Source organism: Pyrgilauda ruficollis, unplaced genomic scaffold (genome assembly GCF_017590135.1).
Source record: "Pyrgilauda ruficollis isolate IOZ18807 unplaced genomic scaffold, ASM1759013v1 scaffold10, whole genome shotgun sequence".
Taxonomy (NCBI): Eukaryota; Metazoa; Chordata; class Aves; order Passeriformes; family Passeridae; genus Pyrgilauda; species Pyrgilauda ruficollis.
The window spans coordinates 5,718,259-5,740,265 of NW_024508101.1; the positions used below are offsets into that span (position 1 = coordinate 5,718,259).

Here is a 22,007-nt window from a genome sequence, read left to right on the forward strand (position 1 = left end):
GAGGGTGCAGTGCTTTGCAGCAAACTGTCTGACATTCCCCAGCTGGGACTGGCCTGGGATGCTGTTTGGAGCTGAGAGTTACATTTGGAGTCAGCCCATGTTTGAAGGAAAGGGGGAGAGGGAGAGAAAGGAGCCAGTTTTTCTGCCTGTGTAAAATAGTGTATCCATCTCATCTGCCAGCTGCAGCACATGAAAAGCGAGAGGCGAACAGACAGAAGTCACCTGGAAACTGCGAACACGGCTCAAACAAAATAGTTCTTTCCTGTCCTTTTCCTCCCTTCTTCAAGTCTGTCTTCTGGGATGGGCTGGGAGATCTGGCAGGCGGGCAGAGTGGATATATGTTGAGCAACCAAAGCACAAAAATATTAATACTGCAAAAAAAAACCAAAAAAACCATTGGCTTCTGAAGAGCATTTCATGTCCAAATTCACTCTGTGCTCTCAGTCCCTTGCAGACTTAGTTGCCCTGTGTAGGGATTCTCAGGTGATTTATAGATTCTCCATGTTCGTTTGTACAAGCCTTCATTTCCTGTTAATTTACAGCCAGATTGATCTCAGCCATCACAGCTTAGATGAGATCAGAGCTGAACTCGCAGCCTCTGCTTCAGGAGAGCTCCAGAAAATGTGCTTGTGGCTTGCTCTCTGTTATGTCTGTGTTGAGGTACTTTCCTGAATCACAGGATACACATTTAATGGGTGCTCTTTGTTTGAGGAGGAAGAAAAGATTAAAAATTTCTGAACCTTGTGATTCTGCTAATCAAGTTAATGGCAAAAAAACACCCAAAAACCAAACCACCAAAACCTAGTCCTAGGGGGAAAGAAATTCCCCTTGCCCATGTGTTCAGTTAATGGAGGTCACAAAATTCTGGGTATGGAGATTTTTCCTGTATTTTAATCTCACTATGCTATAAATTCAGTGCACCACTGTATTACTAGGTGCATGGATGTGAAAATTCAGACTTTATTCACAGCTGTAAATGAATATTGGTCTTTTGGATAGCAGCCACATTATTATCTTTGAAACAGTTGTGGTTGTGGAGACCTGTGTGCAGGTAACCATGGAATAACCAGTTTGGAGATGTAAATTATGACTTCCCTTTGATTTTTCTTGACACCTTGTTGCACTGTATTAGCAGCACACTGCTGTAGTGCTGTAAAATTTGTCCTTAGTGTTTTCTGAGCCTGCACTGAATTAATTGTCATTTAAACTCTTCAGTCAAAGTAGTGTTTCTGTGCCTGTTTCCCCAGCGTTAAGCAAGGGCCATGTGCTGGCTGTTTAAAGGGCGAGTCTCCCAAAAGCAAATTGTTCTGGGGTTGCAGATTTTTCACTCTTCCTGTTGTGGACACCAGCAAAGGTTGTGGTGAAACAATCTGGTTTTAATAACAAGGAGGGTAAAGGAGCAGATCACGGTGTGGGGAGCAGGTCCCTTGCCATGTGCTGCTGGCATTTTCTGTCAAAGGGAGGAGGTTTTCTTCCAAAGGGGCTTGTCTGAACCCCTGGGAGAGCCTGAAGTGGGGGTGAAGCTGGAGAAGATGGGCTCCTAAACAGATGTAGGTGTCTGAAAAGCTGTGTCAGACACCCCTCAGTTTTTTGGTTTAAAGGGCTGGTGCTTTGTCAGGGGAGCTGGGACTTGATTCAGGAGTGCTTTCACTGGCTGCTCTCCCCTCCTCTCCTCACCCAGTAGGTGTCTGGATGGATTGAGGCACAGGACTTGTCTGAACTCTCTTTACTATCTCTTATTATTCAGCAAGTTCCCAAGTGTCTGGTGAGTGTCTCTGTTTGGAGTGCCTCACTCAGAGCCTTGCCAGTAATATCAGTGACTGGTCTAAATTCACATCAGGCATGTGCTCTGCCTCTTGTGACTAATGCACAATGTATTTTTTTAATTGATTACTGTTCTCTACTGACTCAGGCCAGAAAGGAGTCAGAGGAAAGGGCTCAGTGAGGGGGTGATTTTTTACTTAGACCTTGTTGAGTACAGATGAAGTCTAAAGGTATTTAACTGTTTGGTGGCTGTGGAAGCAAACTGAGGGCAGTTGGTAGGACTTTCTCTAAAGAAAAACCTTAGGCTGGATCCCTCAGGCTGTCCTGGTCAGGCAGCAAACACAGGTGATCAGTGCAGGGTCTGATCCTGCAGATGGTGCTTGGGCAGGCACTGACACTGCAGAGTTGTCCTAATCCTACAGTGGGACTAAAGTAGCAAAAGATAAGGAAATGCCAGCAAGAACATTTGCAAGGCTTCTTATTTCTGTGTGTTATAAATCATTGTAGCACATTGCAAAGCTGGGAATTTTCAGAAGAATCCTTAGGAGTTAAGAATGTTATGTAACTTCTGTTGGGTTTGTGTTTACTTATTTGTTTCCTTCTCTGAAAGTCACATTCTCTGGATAAAACCTTGGCATGTTGGCTGAGCCGCTGATCTGCACGCCTTGCCTTTGGGATTCAGAAACAGCCCTGTATGTGACAAATCCAGTTTGGAAGTGCAGGCTTGCAGGAGAGCCCAGATTAATGGAAGAAAAACTGATGAGTGGAGTCAATAGTTCTGTAGAAAGTAAAAAGTGTCAGAAAGCCTGCAGATACCTGTGAGCTGGCTCTAGCCAGAGGAGCAGAGATTAGGGAATCTCTCTGGAAGGGGTCTCTCCTCAGGCAGCTGTTAAAAACTCACCATAACTCCGAGTGTACAAACTCGGGGCCAGCCTGGGGGCCTGCTGCAGCCTTGGATATTCTTTCTGCTTTTCTAAGAGAACTCAACAGTCCCTTTTTCTCCTCCTGACTGTTTCAGGCATCACAACAGGATCCGCAGCGTTGAGGGCACTCAGCTGCAGCCCTACGTTGCCCTGGAAACGTTGGACCTGAGCTTCAATGACATCACGGAAATCCGAAACGGCTGCTTTCCACAGGGACTGCACATAAAGGAGCTGTGAGTTCTTGTTGGGAACTGCTCTTGTTGAGTTACCACAGCAGAGAAAAGGGCCTCAAACCTTTAGAGAAAAAAGTCATGAATGTAAGAAGTATGGGATTATTTGTCAGGATTTTAAGTGCAAAGGAGAGTTAGAAGGCAGCACGTTGTCATTATTGTCAAATTATTTTTTGAGTGGTTTCTGATGTAGCTATAAATAATGCAGATTATTATTAATTGTGTTTTAAAGAAGATGTATCTCTCAGGTATCCTGCATCCTTCATGTGTAGGTGTCTTTACATCTGCAAACCCATGTGCATCTAGAAGAGTGGAGAGAGAACACCTATTTAATCATTAAAGTGACTTTCTGAATATCGAGAACAGAAATGTCTCTGATTATTTGAAGAAAATGGGATCAAACAGAGTAACACACTCCCACAGGATGTTTGCCTATTCAGAGAAACACGAAATAATCTGTATTTTAGGTACCTTTGAAGAGGTGCAGGCAAGTAGTCTGCCTGCATTAAAATTTACACCCAAGTTTGTGTTCCTGGATGCAAGAGGGTATAAGAGAGTGGTGTTGTGACTGAGGTCCTGCAGAAACAGCCCCCTGTGTCTCAGACTAGGATTCAAATAAAAAAGACTCCTGGGACAGATACTGAGCGGAAAATAGGGAATGAATAGCATCATCCTGCACTGGAACAGTCTCCACTTTCTGGCTTCCAGTCCTGACTGCCTTGTTCAAGTAGAAGGATGTCAGGGAGCTCTTTGGAAGTGCCCAGCAATTCTCCACATTCATCACAGGCTCTGGGAAAGGCCCTTTGTGCAGCCAGAAATTCAGCTGGTTTGAAGCCATCTCTGTAGTTCCACCAGCTTGTCTGGAGACCAACTAAATGCTGATAAAAGGTAATTTCTGACAGAAGCATTCATTTTTCTGCTGTGATTTATTGCAGCTACCTGGGGAGCAACAGAATCAGCACCCTGGAGCCTGGTGCTTTTGACAGCCTGTCCCGGTCCCTGCTGACACTCCGTCTGAGCAAAAACAGGATCACTCAGCTTCCTGTCAAGGCCTTCAGGCTGCCCAGGCTGATACAGCTGTGAGTACAAATGTCCACTTTAATTGAGCTCAGCCACACTTGATGGAGGTAAAACGATCCTGGGGGTATGCACAGCAAATGTCACGCATCCTCACCCACTGCGTATGAAATGTAGAGTCCACTATGCAGGAGTCCTCTGCCAGCTCCTACAACACACACTAGGAGAGGGTTTTGTCTTCTGACTCTTGGCTTTTCAGGTCATTATTTGGATCAGGTTGGGAGGGAGGAATGCTGCAGCAGGCACCAGCATCTTTTGCACTTGACAAAGTGAGACAAATCCATTCCCTTGCAAGCTGCTGGTGTCTGTGGTGCAAGAGAGGTTCACAAGATGTTTCTACTGAAGGTGGCAAAGCTCAGCTGTCATGTTAGTGTTTCTTTATGTGGCAATAAAAAAAGCAATGAGGGAAGGTTGTTAAACTGTGAGGTGGTATTTGGACAGAGAAAATTGCAGCTCAGATGAGTTAACACACACACAGTTGTTGTTCTGCTTGCATGGGGCCCCACAGGCATCTGCAGCTATAAACATGCTTTATGTGTAAAAAAGTGGCACTAATGGTTGAGCTTTCCCCTTCTGCTGCTACAGAAATGGGCCCAGCCTAAGGCTCATTGCAATCTTTCCATCAAATTTGATAGACAAAAGGTCCACCTCTGTCTGTTAGCATCAAGTCCACAAATGCTGTTGGAACTTACACCTCCAAGTGTCAACCACTTGACAGAGAGAGAAATCCTCAAGCCAGGGTGTGCCCAAGGAGTGTGTGTGCATTTATGTCTGCATACATGCAGGATTTACAGCCAGTTTGGGATGGGATAGGGGGACACAATAGGAAAAGTCTGTTGCCTCTCAGTTGGAAGTTGCTGTCCATTGAGTGAGGGCTTCTGATTCACTGTGTTTGACTGCATCACGTGCAAAACTGTAATGAAAACAACTCAGTCTGTTTGGGAATATGGTTTGCACTGAGAGATGGAATAATTGGTGCTCTTAATGACTGCCTCAGAGCTGGTTGTTTAACTCTGCAGATAAACATGAATGAATTGCAAGTTACCCAGATTGGTGTGTTGTAGAATTTGTGTACAGTTCTTTTTCTGGCAAAGCCTGTTTCACTAATAGCCCAGGAAGTTCAGTACCACAAGGGACTTTAGGCCTGCAAGATCTTTACTGCTTACTTGACTTCAAATATTCTCAACTTGAGCGCAAGTTCAACATTGTTTTTTTAGGCAGTTGAAAAGTAAGCTTAAAGTCTCTATGGCTTCTTCATCTTTTCCAAAACAAGTTTGGATGTTGTAACCTCTACCATTTCCCTCAACACAAACACTGACTAGGAAACTATCCTCAGCTTAATCTTGTACGTGTGGAAAAGTATCAGTTTTAAAAGCTTTAGCTTCAGCTTTTAGTGCATTGTGTTGATGTTCTCCACTGACTTAACAGAACTGGATTTTCAGCTGGTATGTCTGGGTCAAGTAGTCCATAAGACTGATATAGGTTGGTAAAGTGTGCTGTGATGATGTTCACAATGCTATTCAGAAAAAAAGATATTGCCAAATATTTAGGGGTCCTTCCTCACCCAGAGAAACTCAAAAGAAATTTAATGAACCAAGCTGGAAACTATTGTATACACAACTACTAAGACTACATTGTTACTGGAAACACTTTCACTCTTTATTAATTTCTGATATTAGGGGAAAAAAAAAATTACATTTTTCACAGGGGACTGAAAGCTTTCCTTTCAGACTTGGCCATAGTTTCCTCTTGGGCCCATGCTTTTGGGGCACCTGCATGTTTCAGAGCACATTTTTACTGGGCATTTACAAGTCCTATAAAAACAATGAATTGTAAAGGAAGTAATGCCAATGCTTTGGTTCAAATGGTGTCTGCGCTTGAGGGAGGATGAAAAGTGGAAATTGATGGGAAGGATCAATGGCTGAAAAGAAATGCAGAGAGGAGGGATGAAGAGGAATTGCTGCACTCTGTAATTTCTCTGTAGTGAAAGCCTGTCCTGGGGTGAGTTTGTTTAAGAGATCACACCCAGCTGCCTTCCCTGGGCAGCTCTGGGACTGAAAGTTTCCGGTGCTCTTCTGCTGTCTCCTGGGAACCACTGACACAGGAGCTGTTGGCATTGCTGTCCCCATTGTGTGCTGCACAGATGACTTGGTGAGAAAGGGCTGGGGTTTAATAAACTTGTATGGCCTTGGTGGTTTCAGGGAGCTGAACCGGAATCGCATCCGCCTGATTGAGGGCCTGACGTTCCAGGGGCTGGACAGCCTGGAAGTCCTGAAACTGCAGCGCAACAACATCAGCAAACTGACTGATGGGGCTTTCTGGGGTCTGGCCAAAATGCAAGTTCTGTAAGTTGGAGAAATGGGCTCTTTGTCCTTTTCACCTGCTGTCACATCCTTCTCTGTGCCCGTGGGCACCTGTGCCACTTCTTGTGCTTCTTTCTTTGTCCTGCATGCCCAGAGGAGCTGCAGCAGCTTCACTTTAGCTGACCCACAGTTTACAAAAGCTCACTGCTTCAGCAGGTGTTCAGTCAAAACAACACTGTTTGTTAAGCTGTGGCACTACTCCTTTGAAAGTTTGACAGTTTGAACATTCAGCATTTATCTCAATTGGTCTTTAAACATCTGACTTCTGCAGATTTGTTTTGGCTGATAGATGGAAACTCTGTGCTGCAGACAGTATCATTCCACCTCATGGGATGCCTAGAAACCAAGCTGGCCATTCTTGGTGATGTTTTCTTTCCATACCAGAGAATAAATTGATTAGTCATTGCAGAGAAATACCTGAAGCTTCCAACACCCTTGGCTTCCAGATGGAAGGGTGGGCTTTAAGCCTACTTTACTTGCAGTGGATCTTCTCTCTGCAGTCACATCTCCTTCTGGGCATTTCCTTTGTGTTGTCCTTGAATTTCTTTCTTTGTTTGACAAGAAATTCTCACACATGCATGTGTCCACATGAGTATGTAGAAAGGTGTGTAGGAATGGCTGAAATCCCAGTTCTTTTTGGAAATTCTTTCAGCATTTGACCAAATATCTGTCAATTCCTTCTGATTTTTCTCCACAGCCACCTGGAGTACAACAGCCTGACAGAAGTGAACAGTGGCTCTCTCTATGGCCTTTCCTCTCTGCACCAGCTTCACCTCAGCAACAACTCCATATCCCGCATCAACCCCGATGGCTGGAGCTTCTGCCAGAAGCTGCATGAGCTGTAAGTTGGTTTCTGTGGTGTTGTGTAATGCTGGCAGGTGAGAGGGGAGTAAGGAATTTTCTCAGGGCTTATAGCCCCCACTGTATCAACCTGCAGAAATGCAGGAACTGCAGGCTCCCAAGTGATGCCCTGGTTATTTATGATGTTATGATGACCTTCAGAGCACCTGTGATGCTCTGTTAAAACATATTTGTACCAGAAACAAAGGCTAGAACCCACTAAAAGTGTACAGTGCCAAAAGACCTGGAGAGTTTGTGAGCTGCAGCTTGCCAACGTTTTTAGCTAGTGAGTTAAAGACTTGTAACTTGCCGTATAATAACTGTACAGCCTGAAGGAGGCTTTGCTTTATCCTCTGTATTTACAAAGAACAACCATGTTTTCAACCAGCAGAGATTTGGCCCTTTCAAGGCAGTTCTCCTTGTTTCTCCTGTTTACACTTTATCCTTCCTGTGGGGTTCAGTTGTTGAAAAGTAAATACGTGGGTTTTGCTCTCCTGAGGTGCTGGGAATGCAGCCTGACAAATGCAGGAAAGCCTTGCTGCTGAGGGCAGCCCCACAAGGCTGTCTTTTGGGTCTGTGGCACTGCTTAATGCCTTTTTGAAGAGACAGGGATGCTTGCAGTATTTACAGAAGGTGCTGTCATCCCCTCTGTGGGGAATGCAAAGCTTTGCTTTTTGCTTTGGTGAACTGTACACGTGGTCAGTGGAACTGGAATTCATTCTGCTTGCTGCGGGAAATGTTGAACAGTGTTAGGGAGTCTCCTACCCACCAAAAAGCAGTATGGTAGAGCAACTTTCTGCTGCCAGAGGCCTCACTCTGCTCCCACACTGGAGGTTGGTGTCTGCCCACCCAGCTGTGAGTCCTGAAACATTTGGGCTGTGGACTCAGAGATGGATAGACATGACACATGTAATTTCTTTATGTTTAGAATTAACATGCTAACCCTGTGGTCTTCTGTTGAACCCAAATTATTTGTTCAGATGTTGGTTATTTTTTGGGGGCACAAGGAAGTACTTTATCTTTTGTTTTAATTAAATATACACGTGATTGTTGAATTACCTCATTTTTCAAATTGCTGCAGAACTGCCCATGCCTTGCACAGTTCTGTGGACAGCTGCAGTTCCTTCATGTGGAGATCCTCACATGATATTTTGCTAGATTAAGGCAGTGTTAATGGAGACGTCTTCAAGGCAGCAGATCAGAACTGGAAATGTGCTCTGCCTTTGGTCTGTTAAAATCTGAAGCATCAAGAAAAGGGAACCTGCCTTGCCAAGACACTCACAGCTGAATTCTTGGAACAGCCAAATGCGGATCACTGCACTGCACAGCTCTGAGAGCTTTCTGCTCTCAGGACCAAACATCTGGTGCCTGTGCTGAGTTATTTCAGCCTGGGTTGGATGGGATGGGTCAGGCCCACCTGCACCTCGCAGGGCTAATGGCAGAACTCTTTTAGGGAGAGCTAAGCTTGTCTTCTCTACATGACTGTCTTGCAAACCCTCAAGGTTTAGACTAGAGGTTGCTTGTTCTGCTGAGTCCTTTTTCTGAGGTATGGATTAGAATCTCGTCCAACAAGCAGCTCTAACAGTGAGCTGTCCTGTGTTAGAAGCAGTGATTGCAGAAACTGGGGTGCAGGATGGGGTAGGTTTGGAAAATGCCTGGTGGTGTGAGATGGTGTGAGCCACTGGGGTGTGCCTGACCTGACAGGCAGGATTGTGCTGCAGTTTGAGGCCAGTGCCTGAGATGGGAAAGGCGATTTGTGTGGGTGTTAGCACAGCCCTGCAAAGTGCTACAAGCTCTTCCAGGTGTTGCCTTTAGGGTAAGGCTGCTGCAGGGAGCCATCAGGTCTCCAAACTGAAACTCCCACAGCTGGAGAGTACCTGTAGGAGAGGTGTGTGCTGAAATGCAGGGTGAGGAAAGGAAGCCATGGATACATCTAGACTGTGCACTTTGTTAGTTGTGTATGTTTCATTCCTGATGGAAAGATCCTTGCTCTCCTCCACTGTTGCTAAATCTACTGGGTTTCAGTTACCAGAAAACACTCTGGTTGTACAGAGAATGAGTTTCAAAGTTTTCTAAGGAGGGAGTTGATCATCTGAAGGAGGAGTTAGCTCTCATTCAGTTGCTGGGACAAAACGTGAACCCAAGGCTCTGGGCTGATGTAAAAGCTGACAAGGAAAGAAAGCTCTTGCCTTGTTCTGAGCATGAGAAAGGGCTGATTGTATTCACCAGTCAGGTGCTAGAGCATCAGCATCATGGAAAAAACCACAGTGGGAGCAGAGGATTTCATCAGAGGTAAATGGTGACTTGGCTGCTGGGTCTTTCCTTTTTTACCTGTAGCTTGGTCAGTGGCAGTGAAGTGTGTTAGATGTACCTGGTCCAGAACAGGCTGGCTGCAGCAGCTCCAGTTGCACAACAGGGTTCTGGTTAACCCCTTTCTGCACCAATTTTGGCATGGTGCTCAAAATCTCCTACTTCTGGCCAGGCTGGAAGGGCTATGTAGACAAACATTGCCATTTATTCATTCCAGTGATTTATCCCAGGGTCAGGGAAGCAGCAGAGATCTGCTGGCTTCTCTCAACCAGATAACCCATGCTGCTGAGCTGAGGGGGGAAACCTGATTTTGCAAATTGGCCTGTCCTGTGGCAGGAAGCAGAGCTCTGGCATGCTGAAGAGGCCCCTGCCAGGTGCAATAGCCCCTGAAACCTTCCATGTGTGACACCATTGAGAGTCCCCATGTCCTGCTGCTGTCTGTCCATCTTGGGGTGACAAACAAACAGAGGGAACATGCCTTCACCAGTTGTGGCAGGAACTCTTATGTGTGGAATCAAAAGGAACTATTTATTTTCTCAGCCAGGTTTAGGATTACTTTTGAACAATTTTTTTTTAAAAAGCCAAATTCTTTAATAGCAGGTGAGGACATAATTTTGACCAGATGCCAGTTCTTCATAACTAACACTATAGCTTCTTTAGGAATGAAAGTATGTTGTCCCATACCTTCAAACTCATTAATCTTTGCTGAATTTTTTCCAGAGCTTGCCCTCTGCCCACTCAAACAGCTAAAAGATAGACAGCCCCTTTGCCAAGTAAATGACACTCTCAGTGCTTTGGAGTATGTGTCTGTTTGGACTTAGGTTTTGGCTTTGCAGTGAATTTCATGCAAGCCCTAGACACATTTTTAAGCAGACTCATTAACAGGCAGTACTAGAAGAGGAATTTGGAGGTTTGGAACTCAGTGTTGGTTTTTTTTTTTTTTTTCTTGTCTGTACAGTGAAGAATTTCAGTGCTTGTTCAAAGCTGTTTCACTTTTTCAAAAGCTGAGCAGCCCAAACCCTCACATCTTTTGAAGTGAGTTGCACTCCCAGGTCACTAAAAAGGAGGTTTTGAAAATCTGGTGCCTGCTGCTACTCTGAGAGGTCCCTCATTTGAGAATCCAGGCTGGCCTTCCACAGCAGGCCTTTATTCTGGATAGAAGGTGGTTGCACAGTGTGTGAGGTGGCTGCAGTAGCTTCCCAAGGCTTGCCCTCAGTGTCACATCTCCAAAGCCTCATCTGCACCTTGCTGGGAGAGAAAAGCAGCTGCCTTCCTGCCAGCTTCCAAACTGCAACAGGAGCAGTGCTTAAAAAAAATCTCCAAGACCAGAGATAATGCAGGCAAGGGGAAGAGACAGATGGAAAACTAGGAAAAAAAACCAACCCTCCAATAGTCTCTTGTAAGTGGAGAGGATTTAAGGCAAACTGTGCTCCTTGACAAAGGGGAGTGGAAGGAAAGGTGGCTGGTTTACAACAGGCACCTCCTTTCTGTGGGTGAAAGGAAGCATTCAATTGCCTTGTGGTGAAATGCTTTTGGCTCTGGACTGGGGTGGAGCTGAGGCACCCACACCCAGAGCCTGGGGCTGGCTGTGCACAAGTGCAGAATGATAAGGCACCTCCTGAGCACAGCAGTCTGGACCCTGCCAAGAGCCTGTGTGAGCTCCAGAATCCATCAGTGTGACATCACTCTGCACCTCGCAGGGCGTGGGGAGCACGGCCTGCTGTTCCCTGTGAGCTCAGAGGGAGTGGGGATTGAGCACAGCCACCTGAGCCCTGCCTGTGCCTGTGGGGACACAGGGCTGGTGCTGCCAGACCCTCAGCCAGCTGCTTGGGAGCAGGAGGAGCTCTCCCTGCTGGAGCTGACAGAGTGTGTGTGCTGGGCTGTTGCTCTCAGCCACTCCTGGGGCAGCCTTTCTCTGCAGCCTGCACAGAAAATTGCCCCATAGCTGGGAACCAGCTGCCTGCTGCTCCCTAGTGTCACCCAGGCTTCCCCATGGGTGTCTTGGGGCAATACTTCAATCAATCTTATTTCCTCATCCACCAGCACATCACCTCGTGTCAGGTGCCTGTGGGAGGCAGGCACTGCTTGGCACAGAGGAGTTTGGAAAATACCAGACGGATTTTGACTGTATGTTCTTAGAAGGCTAATTTATTATTTTATGTCCTATATTATGTTAAATAATACTCTACTAAACTATACTAAAGAATAGAGAAAGGATACAGACAGAAGGTTAAAAAGGTACTAATGAAAATTTGTGACTCCTCAGAGTCTGACGCAGCTTGGCTCCAGAGCTGTTTGTTGCATTTTTTTCCCTCAGGATACTCTCCTACAACAACTTGACGAGGCTGGACGAGGGAAGCCTGGCAGACCTTGGGGGACTGCACGTGCTGCGGCTGAGCCACAATTCCATCAATCACATTGCAGAAGGGGCTTTCAGGGGACTCAAAAACCTCCGTGTCCTGTAAGTTGCTCTCAGCTTTTGTCAGACCACACCCATGTTCCCTCCACAGTTTGTGTTCTGACAGGTGGTTCTGCTTTGAAGGTGCTTTGGGTGCCCATGTCTGGCAGTTTCAGGTTCCTGAAACTGCCAGACCTCAGCTGACCAAAAATCCCTGAGGTCTTATTCCTGCAGCTAATAGCAGTATTTCTCTTGCTATCATATTGACTTTAATTGAAATTCTTAGAAAACCTTAGCTTCTTTTGGAAAGAAAGAAACTCAGAAGGAGCGGGGAATGATTCCTTCCACTGACAACACTGGAAATTTGAATATCCTCTTAAATGTGCTATTGAACACTTCTGTGTTGTTACTTATTTTTTGTACTGAACATTATATATAAAATTTTGATTAAATATAAAATTATTATTATAAGATGATGTTAATAAAAAGACAATTGGAAAACAAAGTAATGTAGAGGTTGGGCTTGGTGTCTGACTGTATCAGAAGTGTAGCAACACATGAAGCTTCACCCAGCCTTCAGTCCAGTCATAGAAATAAGAAGCTTTTGCAGGTACCATGCAAATAAGCAGAAGTCTTTAATGCATTTGGGTCCAGGAAACATTCTGTGCTCTGATTTTCATGGGAAACCCTGAAAAACCAAAAAGTTGCCAAGGGCAAAGTTTTGTGAGCCCTAGTACTGAATTGCAGAAATTATCCATCCAGTGCTGGCTGTGGCCATTTACCACAGACTTTTATTTTAAAGCCACTGACACAATGTAATACCTGGAAATGTGATACTGCAAATGAGCTTGCCTAGTCCAAATACCAGCCTGTAAGGTTTTAGGAGCAGTAGAGCCCATTAGACAGATCAGTGTGACCTCCTGTGGGATGCAGTTGTGTTTATTTGTGGGACCCCTGATGAGGGAAGGAAGGAATGATGAATTTGACTGTATGTTCTTAGAAGGCTAATTTATTATTTTATGTCCTATATTATGTTAAATAATACTCTACTAAACTATACTAAAGAATAGAGAAAGGATACAGACAGAAGGTTAAAAAGGTACTAATGAAAATTTGTGACTCCTCAGAGTCTGACGCAGCTTGGCTATAATTGGCCATTAAGTCAAAACAATTCACAGCAGAAACCAATGAACAACCAGCTGTTGGTAAACAATGTGTAAACACATTCTAAAGCAGCAAAACACAGGAGAAGCGAATCAGATAATTATTGTTTTCCTTTTTCTCTGAGGCTTCTCAGCTTCCCAGGAGAAGAATGCTGGGCAAAGTGATTTTTCAGAAAATATGGCAGTGACACAGTTGTAGCATTTTTGCTGGGCAAAGAGATTTTTCAGAAAATATGACAGTGACACAGTTGTAGCATTGTACCATTACACACTGAGAGCTGTGTGAGACTGAAGTACATCTGGGCTTGTCTTACGAACATCAGAAGATGGGGATCCAGTTCCATTCCTGCAGCTGTGTTGCCTCTGTCTCCCTGCTGGAACCTGCAGGGCTGCTGGCTGCTCTCCTCCTCTGGGAGCTGCAGGCTCAGCACCTTCATCTGGCACACCACAGAGTTCTCACAGCCCTTGTGACAGCACCAGACACGTTCCCAGGCTGGTTGGGTTCAGCAAACTGATTTAATTCTTCCTTCAAAAGAAAAAAACACACTTTGATACTTTTATTCCTCTTCAGAAGCCCATTGTGGCCCGAGTCATTAAAAGGAAATGGGAACAGAAAAATCTCCCCTCTTTACAGTACTTTTTGCATCTTACTCTTTTCTTTACTGAAGTTCATAGTGAAGGAAGTGACTGGAAAGTGAGTTTGGGTTTTGTTTGCTTTTTTTAAACTTAAGCCAAAGCCTTTCAGCCACTGGGCATTGAGAAAGGGACTTCTCTGAGGCAGCTGTCAAGACCGGAACTAAAGGTTTCCAAAGAAAAATGGAGGGGAAGGGAAGCTGGTCCTTCTCTTTGCTCTGCAGTGAATGTGGAGCCTCTTTTATGTCCAGGGCAGAGGGGGGGAGGTGGAGAGGGGAGTGTGTGAGCGAGCTCTAATTTAATAAAGAGAAAGGCCTATTGGGTCCTGCACCTGGTGAAAAAGAGCTGAGCATGCTTTAATTATGGGCTATTGTTGGGGAGCCTTTGGTGGGTGTGAAACTGCTGAAATGTGGAGCTATTCAAATAGAGGTCAGGCCGGAGACCTCTGAGCACAATGATTAACAAGGCTGCGAGCATTCAAGCTCAGCCAGCCAGAAAGAATAGGAAATTGGCAACAGGGGCTGGGAGAGGAGTTGGGATACAAAGAGAGCTGGGCCAAAATACCCCACTCTTTTTTTCTCCCTCTCTCTTATTTTCACTCATTTGTTAAAAAGGTTTTTTATTCCTCCTTTCTAACACTAAACCTTTGAGTTGCCACTGGATGAACAAGCCAATACCATTTTCTTTCCCTTTTTCAAGAAAACACAATGTGTGGCAGTCAATTAATAAAAGTGTGTGTCAGAGCTCCTACAGCCTGTTCCCACTTGTCTGTCTCTGCCATGGGAAAGGTTTTGCTGCTCCAAAGACCAGTAACCCGTGGTGAAACTGAAGAGGAGAAATGTCTGAGAAGGGATTTTCCCTTAAAAAACAAACAGAACAAGGGACATTGGCTTGGCAAGCGTAGGGAAAATGTAGAAACTGAGCTCCAGGAGGGTGGATTTGCTCCTGTCCCACTAGGATGGTGCTGGAAATGCCAGCACATCAAAGCGTTCTCCTGGACTCATCTCTTGGCCCCCACAGCATTATGTGTGCCCACACCCCACGGGGATGTTGAGGTTTTGTCCGTGCCTTTGGTACAGAGCAGCCCCCAGGTCACCCTGACATCCACAGTGATGCTGGCTAAGGCCAGGGCTCTCCAGGGACATAAGATTCAGGTCTCAAGCTTAAGCCAGCTGAGAAACAGGAATTGTGGCTTTTGGCCATCTCCCTTCACATCTTTAGTTCACCCTAAAGCAGAGAAAGGAGCAAAGACTGAGCCAGCTGAGGGAGAACATTCCCATATTGAAACTGGGGCTTTTTTTAAAATTTGTTTTCCCTTCCTGTGAGTTACTGTGTATTTGTGCTGCCCAGAAGCCACACTGTATTGCCTCTGTCTGGAAATGCAGGGGGACTTGGTTTTTCTTTTGTGTATTTGTGCTGCCCAGAAGCCACACTGTATTGCCTCTGTCTGGAATGTTGCAAAATGCAGGGGGACTTGGTTTTTCTTGATTTGGTCTTAATATTTTTTTATCTGGAAACATTCTGATACTCATCTTCAAAAGGTGTGAAAGGAGTACCTGAGGGCTCAGGGGTTATCTGGATGCTGAAGTTTGCTTTGGTGCTGTGTTTTGCCAGGTTTTAAATCTGAGTGATGTAACAAAACCAACAAAGCCTATTTAGTTTTTCTTTCTTTTTACTTAACATTGGAAATGATGAATTTCTGTCTGTGTTGCTGGGTATTCATTGCTAGCTGGATTTAAAAGCTGGGAGGGAAGGATTTTTAAACAGTCTGTTTAAACAGCTTTTGTGGATCTCTGTGTTTGTTCTGTGTGCTTGTTTTTCTTCAGACCTCTTTGACTCTTATAATTGATGGTCAATTTGAAAGCCAAAAGAAGCTAACTCTGAAAAAGGAATTCTCTTGGTTTTTTTTCAAATGGTTATACAGAGTTAGGCTGGTTAGTGATGCTGGCACTTTCCTTTGTTGAGTTTTCAAGTTCATTGCCAGAAAAAATGCAGCTTTGTAGAAAATATGCCAAATCATCTTCCTAAGATTCAGCTATAGACAAATACATAAACACACTGGAATACCCATAGTGATCTTATTTCATGGTAGCAGCATTTAAGGACAGCTGTTTCTTTCAGTTTAATTTTGGCACTTTATTTTCATTTTACTCCTGTTTGGATGTGCAGAACTAGAAAAGGACAGAAACCTACTTGGTAAAAAGTAGCTGTCTCAGAGGGTTTCAGCTAGGAACAAGCCAGAGCTCTGGAATGCACCATGTGTGGGCAGGAGAAGTGATTGGTGCTGCTTTGCTGCAGGACTCTGCATTTTCTGGTGACTGTCAGGGGAAAATGGGCAGCTCTCATGTGGCACTCTCCAGCTTTGTCCACTTGTTTGTAACAGTGACATTGGGACTAAGTTGCTGATTCTGAGCTCTCTCTTGTCCTCTCCCCAGGGAACTGGACCACAACGACATCTCAGGCACAATAGAAGATACCAATGGAGCCTTTACAGGCCTGGAAAACCTGAGCAAGCTGTGAGTATCCCTGGGCTTGAATTCTGCAAGCCAGTTTTGTTGTGTGCCTGTGTGGGGTTGGGTCTGTCCCTTTTCATGCAGCCTCTCTCACCTTGGAACAAGAGAAAGAGCAACAAAAAATCTGAGCTGTGGTAGTTTTGCAGGCTCACTGCAAGAGTGCAAATGTGGTTTTCAAGCACTGATGTTTTTAAGCAGGTATGGGGCAATTATTTCCTTTCTAAATGGTGAACAGACGGTGCCACATACTGCAGTTCAGACACAGAGAGAAACTTAAGCTGTTTTCATGTATAAAATTCAACCATTCCTCACTTCTAAAAGCAAACAAGCGACCAAAAACGACCCCTTTGCAATCTCCAGTGAGGCACTGATTGATGCAGCAAATAACAATAAACAGAAGAGAAAAATCACCCCACTTCCTGTTACAGCAGAGGATTGAAACAGGACTCGTTTCTGTGGGATACTCTTTCTGAGAGTGATCTTTTGGGCTCAGTTCCATGTGCAGTGACAATAAAAGGCACCATGGGGCACAGGCTCTTGAAGAGATAAAAAGAATCCCAAGGCAAGCATGCGCCTTGCAAATGTTTATGGCTTGCTTGGCCTTCGCCAGGGTTTCACATTGCTCTGTGCAATCCCCGTTCCATTTGAAATGGGTGCTATAAATCAGCCCTGTCAGAGGAGTCTCTGATGGCTTGTGACAAATCAAGAGTCTCTAATCATTACCTCTTGCCTTTGTTGAAGTTCTCAGTGCCCCCCGTGCCGCTGTCTGTGCTGCTGGGATGGCACAGCCAGAGGTGCAGTAAAAGCACCTCGATGGAGAGCAGATGGCTGCAATGAATCCTGGCAGGAGGAGGGATATTGTCACACTCTCATCAGAGACTCCTCAGGGAGCAGGATGAGCCATGGCAGGGATTGTGAGGATGCAGTGCTTAGAGGAGACAAACCTGAAATCACAGACAGAGATGGCATTTGGTTGTTGCTGAAGAGAGTCGCTGGGTCCATGCAGAGGGGACCAAGTTGCAGCTGCCAGTAAAGTGGGGCAGAAGGCAGAGGAGGATTTAAGGACAGGGGGAGCCAGGCAGGGAAGCAGAAGCAGTGTGGGGGTGAGAGGAAAGTCAGTAAGAATTGCTGTGCATGCAGAGTCAGGGAATCTTCCCATGACTGCCAGAAAAAAAGCAGAGGAGCAGATGTGGTGGGTAGAAGAGTCCTTGGCTGCCTGACTGAAGTGTTTGGTTTGTCTGAAGAAACGAGTGAGACCATGTGAGCAGCTGGAAGGATGAGGGGAGCAGAGACTCTGTCCAGTGGGATTTGCAGCCTGTGAGGATTCTGCGTCTGTAGTACTGCTTTGACAGGGCACAGAAGGTGGTGGAAAGGAGCAGACAGAGCTGTCCTGGTGGTGCATCCCTCCAACAGGGCCACAGGCATGGGAGCAAAACCAGCAAAACCTGATCCCAAGTGATCGTTAGAAATGCTGGGTGCAGATAACAGAGTGGTGAAAAATCCAGAGGAGACAGCATGGAAGGAAAGAGCTCAGCAGAAGGATTGACTTGGAAAGCAGGAGCAGTGAGCCCTGATGAGGTGTGGGGGTCAGGCAGAGGCCAGGAGGAACAGCAAGGAGCAGGAGGAGGAAGGAAGGGAGCAGGGGCAGCCTGTGGGGTTATGTGCTGGGAGCTCTGGGCACAGCAGCTATTGCTCTCCCCTGTGAAATGCCGTGGCCTGATGTGATGTTTGTCACCCAGCACAGGGAGCACCTCCAAAAGGTGCCTGGCTTGGGCTGCCAGTAGCCAAGGATGCACTAAGGGCTTGTGCAAGTCTAAGGGAGTTGGGTTTATGTCTTTCTTTCCTTTGTTGACTGATGCCTGTCATTGCACGTGGACTCAGGCCAGCTCTGAGGTGAGGCTGGCGGAGGGATGTGTGCAGGGAAGGTTTCTGCAGGGATTGCAGCACATTTCTTAGCCTGGAAGAGCATGTGGATCAGGTTGGTTTGGGGCAGAGAGGAGTGGTTTGATTACTTAACAGAATGAGCTGCTGTGGGACAGACAACTTGCTGGGATTATTCACTGTCAGCCAGAATGTAAGGCTAAAAAACACTTAAACATAAAATTATTTTATTTTTATTTCTGGAGGCGTTTTGAGAATACTTGTGAGTGGTCACTTTTAAAGGGATCTCCTCAGAACTGTTTTAGCTTATCAGCACATAAATCCCAGACTGGTGATTTCTAAGGCTGAACTGAGTATCAGGATTTTTTTGTAAATAAAAGATCAGCCCTTTCAGCAAACATTTCACTGTGTGATTTAGGGCCTGTGTTTAAACCGTCAGCCTCTTTAAATGCATTAGCATACAAAAAATAAATGGGCACTTCAGAGGAGACCTTCCAATGAATTAATAATCACCTCAGCTCTGTGGAGATTGCCTTAAAAGCCATTCCCCTTTGATCTGGCACAGATTAGCCTCTGAAAGGATTTAGCACAGAGAGGGTTGTTCGCTGACATGAAGGTGTTAAACAGAGATGGAGAGGCCAGTCACTTTAGCCTTCTCTGAATTATATATGAAGCTCTCCAGGATGGAGAGCACAGGCCTAAATTAAAATGTTGCTTGAAGAAAGAGGGAGTTGAGAAGCACTGAAGCATAAAAAGCACCGGTGGAATCACTGTGGAACAAGGAGGTTCCTAATTATTCAAGCTGCTAAATGTAACCAGCTTTTTGATGGCTCACTCAGCGAGATCTTCCTGCAGGTGCAAAACTGGCTGGAGGAGAAAACACTGCAATGAATTGTGTGCTTGGCATGTAATTACCCTGGTGCAGTCTCCAGGAGAGCTTGTGCTTGGCTCTGCCCCGTGGAGGAGGTTCAGGCCAGCAGTGGGATGGCTAATTGTGGCTGTGTTCGGCTGCCTTCACATTCCAGCCTTCACAGCCCTTTGATGGGGGCCTCTAGGTTCAAACTCTCAGATTTCTAGAGGCACTTAATTGAAATTAGTTGCAAGGAGTAATGAGTTTGCTGAGGCCTGACTTGTTGTGTGTGTTAGGTATTTCTCATGTCCAGGCATCGTGCTGTGTGCACCTACACAAGTGGTGTAGCTGTGTATTCCCTTCCCCAGGTGCACTCCTTATCTCTGCACAGATAACTGAACAGATATCTGCAGTATCTCCAATTTTCAAACACCAAAATCTATTGAACAGTAATAGAAATCTGCAGCTATCAAACCCAAGCTCAGCATAATTTTTTCAGCAGCAGTTGCCCATCTAACTTCCATTACAATCATAAAGGTTGGAAAAGGTATTTAGGATCATCAAGCCCAACCATTAACCTAGCACCATCACCATGTTCATCATTAAACCATGTCCTGGAGTGCCACATCCGCATGTTTTTGAACAATTCCAGGGATGGCGACTCTGCCACTTCCCTGGGCAGTCTGTTCAATGCTTACAATGCTTTCTCTGAAGAAATTTTTCCTAAAATCTAATCTAAACCTCCCCTGGCACAGCTTGAGGCCATTTCCTTTAGTTCTTATTTTATCCTTACCTTGTCCTTATATCACAGGAATATGGCTGCAGAAATCAGTATGTATGGATGCAGCCATTTGATCAGAGTTTACATATAATAAATTATTTACTGTATTAATCATTCTAATGGATTTTTCAAAGCCTTCATTAATGCAACATCCCTTTTACCAAATGCTGACACACATGACTGCACACATCCTTTGGTGCTGAGGGTATTTGAGACTGGGCTTTCCTGCATCCAGTATATAACCAAATTATCCTGACATTTGAAAAGTGCTTTGTGGAAAGCATTGACAAGTTCATGGAAATGTATTTGCTTGTGGAATGGCTGCACATGCTCCATCCTGTACTCCTTTCCCTGGCCAGTAAGCAAGCAGTGGGGCCATCATAGTTTTAAGTCTTTTTGGGGTGCTGATAGTGCCTTCACACCCTATACTGAAGGACAGCTCTTGAATGAAAACTCAAAATCAAATGCAGCACCAGATGTGCCCTTTTTTCATCTGAAGTGCCCTGAACCACCACGTGGTGATAACAGATGCACCTGGAGGATAAACCTTAGAGGGAGCCTGGGGAAGAAAGCAGTTCCTAATTAATGACACTGGTTGATGTTTTATTAAAACAGGTGAGAGGACTATCCATTTGGCACAAGCCCTGCCCCTGGCCATCAGCACTGGTCAATATTTATGGAGAACTGTTGCTCTGGAGATGACAGCTGGGCTGGGATCTCTCCAGCTGGCTGTTTTCTGCTGATAGCCCCCTCGTGCCACTGCTGATTCAGAGGAATGCTCTCTGGTCACAGATGCAAGCAAGCCCACTCCTCTGCTCTGCACATTACCTGCTCTGCCTTTTTCTCCTTGCAGTTATCCCTTGGCTCTGATCTGTTGCACCATGTTGCTTTGCTGTTGCATTTATCAGGAAGGAACGAGCAGTGCCTCCAAGTCAGCTGCTGTGTGAATGTGCAGCCCTGGGGCAGCCCTCAGCTCTGTGTGCTGATAGCTGCTCGGGCCAAGCACCAGGGAATAAATCACCACTCTCCTTCCTGTCTGGGTAGAAGTCAGAAATGAAAAGTTTGTGGGGAGAAACCAATATCTTGTTAAACTGTCACTGCACTTAATCCTGTCCACAGCCAGCCTGTGAAGAACAGAGGGGACCTTCTGTTACTCAGCAAGCTGGTTCCCAAGCACAGGAGCAAACCTGCCTTTTTACATGATATGGCACATTCCCTTTTGCGCTGTCATCACTATTAAATTCAAATACAGATAAAAGGATTTAATTTCAGGAGCAGGAAAGCGAGTGTGCTTCAGCCCTCTTAATCTCTGTGCAGTTCAGATTTCCTAGGACTTACACTGAGTGTGTATATCAGATAAAGCCACACTAATTGTGTTCCTTTTTTTTTTTCTTTTTTTTTTTTTTTTTTTTTTTTTTTTTTTCCCCTCTCTCCCCCCATTTTCTTTCATTTATCTGGCACTGGATGTTTGGAAACTGCAGAACTCTGTTTGGAAACAAGATCAAGTCGGTGGCCAAGAAAGCGTTCTCAGGGTTGGAGGCTCTGGAGCACCTGTGAGTAACCCACCATGCCTCAGAGTTTGGGAAGGGGGGTCTGCCAAAAGTAGCTGCTTGAGAAATCTGCTAGCAATTTAATAGTGTCTTTGTAAACTGAGAAGCCAGTCCATTTGTAGGGGCCACCTGCTTCCTTCTCATTATAAGTCCACCTCAACTTTGGCCTTTTTTTGTGCCAGGAACAAAGTTATAGAACATATGGGAAATTTGCATGCTCTTAATTTTTGAGAGTATCACCTTGATTTTCACATTAGTGCTTTGCAGGCTGTTAGCCATGAAGAGGCTGGTGCAGGCATAGCACTCTCTCCTCCTTTGCCCCAGCTCCCTCCTGAACCCAGGCTCTGGCAGTGACACGTGTTACAGATGACTGGGTTTGATGCATCCCCACTGAACATGCCCATTCAGCACAACCCCCTTAGAGCCATTTGCAAGAAGTAAATTTTGGCTGCCTCTGTGTAATTTTTTTCTGTGTCCCAAGGCTGATGACTCCAGCAGTGATTCATGAATAACCTCCTTTCTTGGATTAAGACAAGTTGAAGTATATGTGACTGTGCTCTACATGTTTTATTGGCTGTTGATTGTATGAAATGTTATGGCCATCAAGAGCACACTGAAAGATTTGGGCTGCCTGACTGGGAGTACATTCCCAAATAAAGGTGCCCTTAATTCTGTACTGAAATTGTCCTCTTTAGGCAGTGCTCATCTGCCCTACAGGTCACTCAGTAAAC

General features: G+C 45.3%; 1 protein-coding gene across 1 annotated transcript in view; it reads left to right on the forward strand.

Annotated features, from left to right (window-relative positions):
• The window catches only part of LRIG1 (leucine rich repeats and immunoglobulin like domains 1), a 92,676-nt gene that overhangs the window by 55,284 nt on the left and 15,385 nt on the right, over positions 1 to 22,007 (forward strand). Inside the window, exons 4-10 of the mRNA XM_041460577.1 lie at positions 2,783 to 2,920; positions 3,853 to 3,996; positions 6,196 to 6,339; positions 7,055 to 7,198; positions 11,825 to 11,968; positions 16,137 to 16,217; positions 21,208 to 21,279. Coding sequence (XP_041316511.1) covers positions 2,783 to 2,920; positions 3,853 to 3,996; positions 6,196 to 6,339; positions 7,055 to 7,198; positions 11,825 to 11,968; positions 16,137 to 16,217; positions 21,208 to 21,279 — 867 coding nt within the window. The remainder of the gene's footprint in view (positions 1 to 2,782; positions 2,921 to 3,852; positions 3,997 to 6,195; positions 6,340 to 7,054; positions 7,199 to 11,824; positions 11,969 to 16,136; positions 16,218 to 21,207; positions 21,280 to 22,007) is intronic.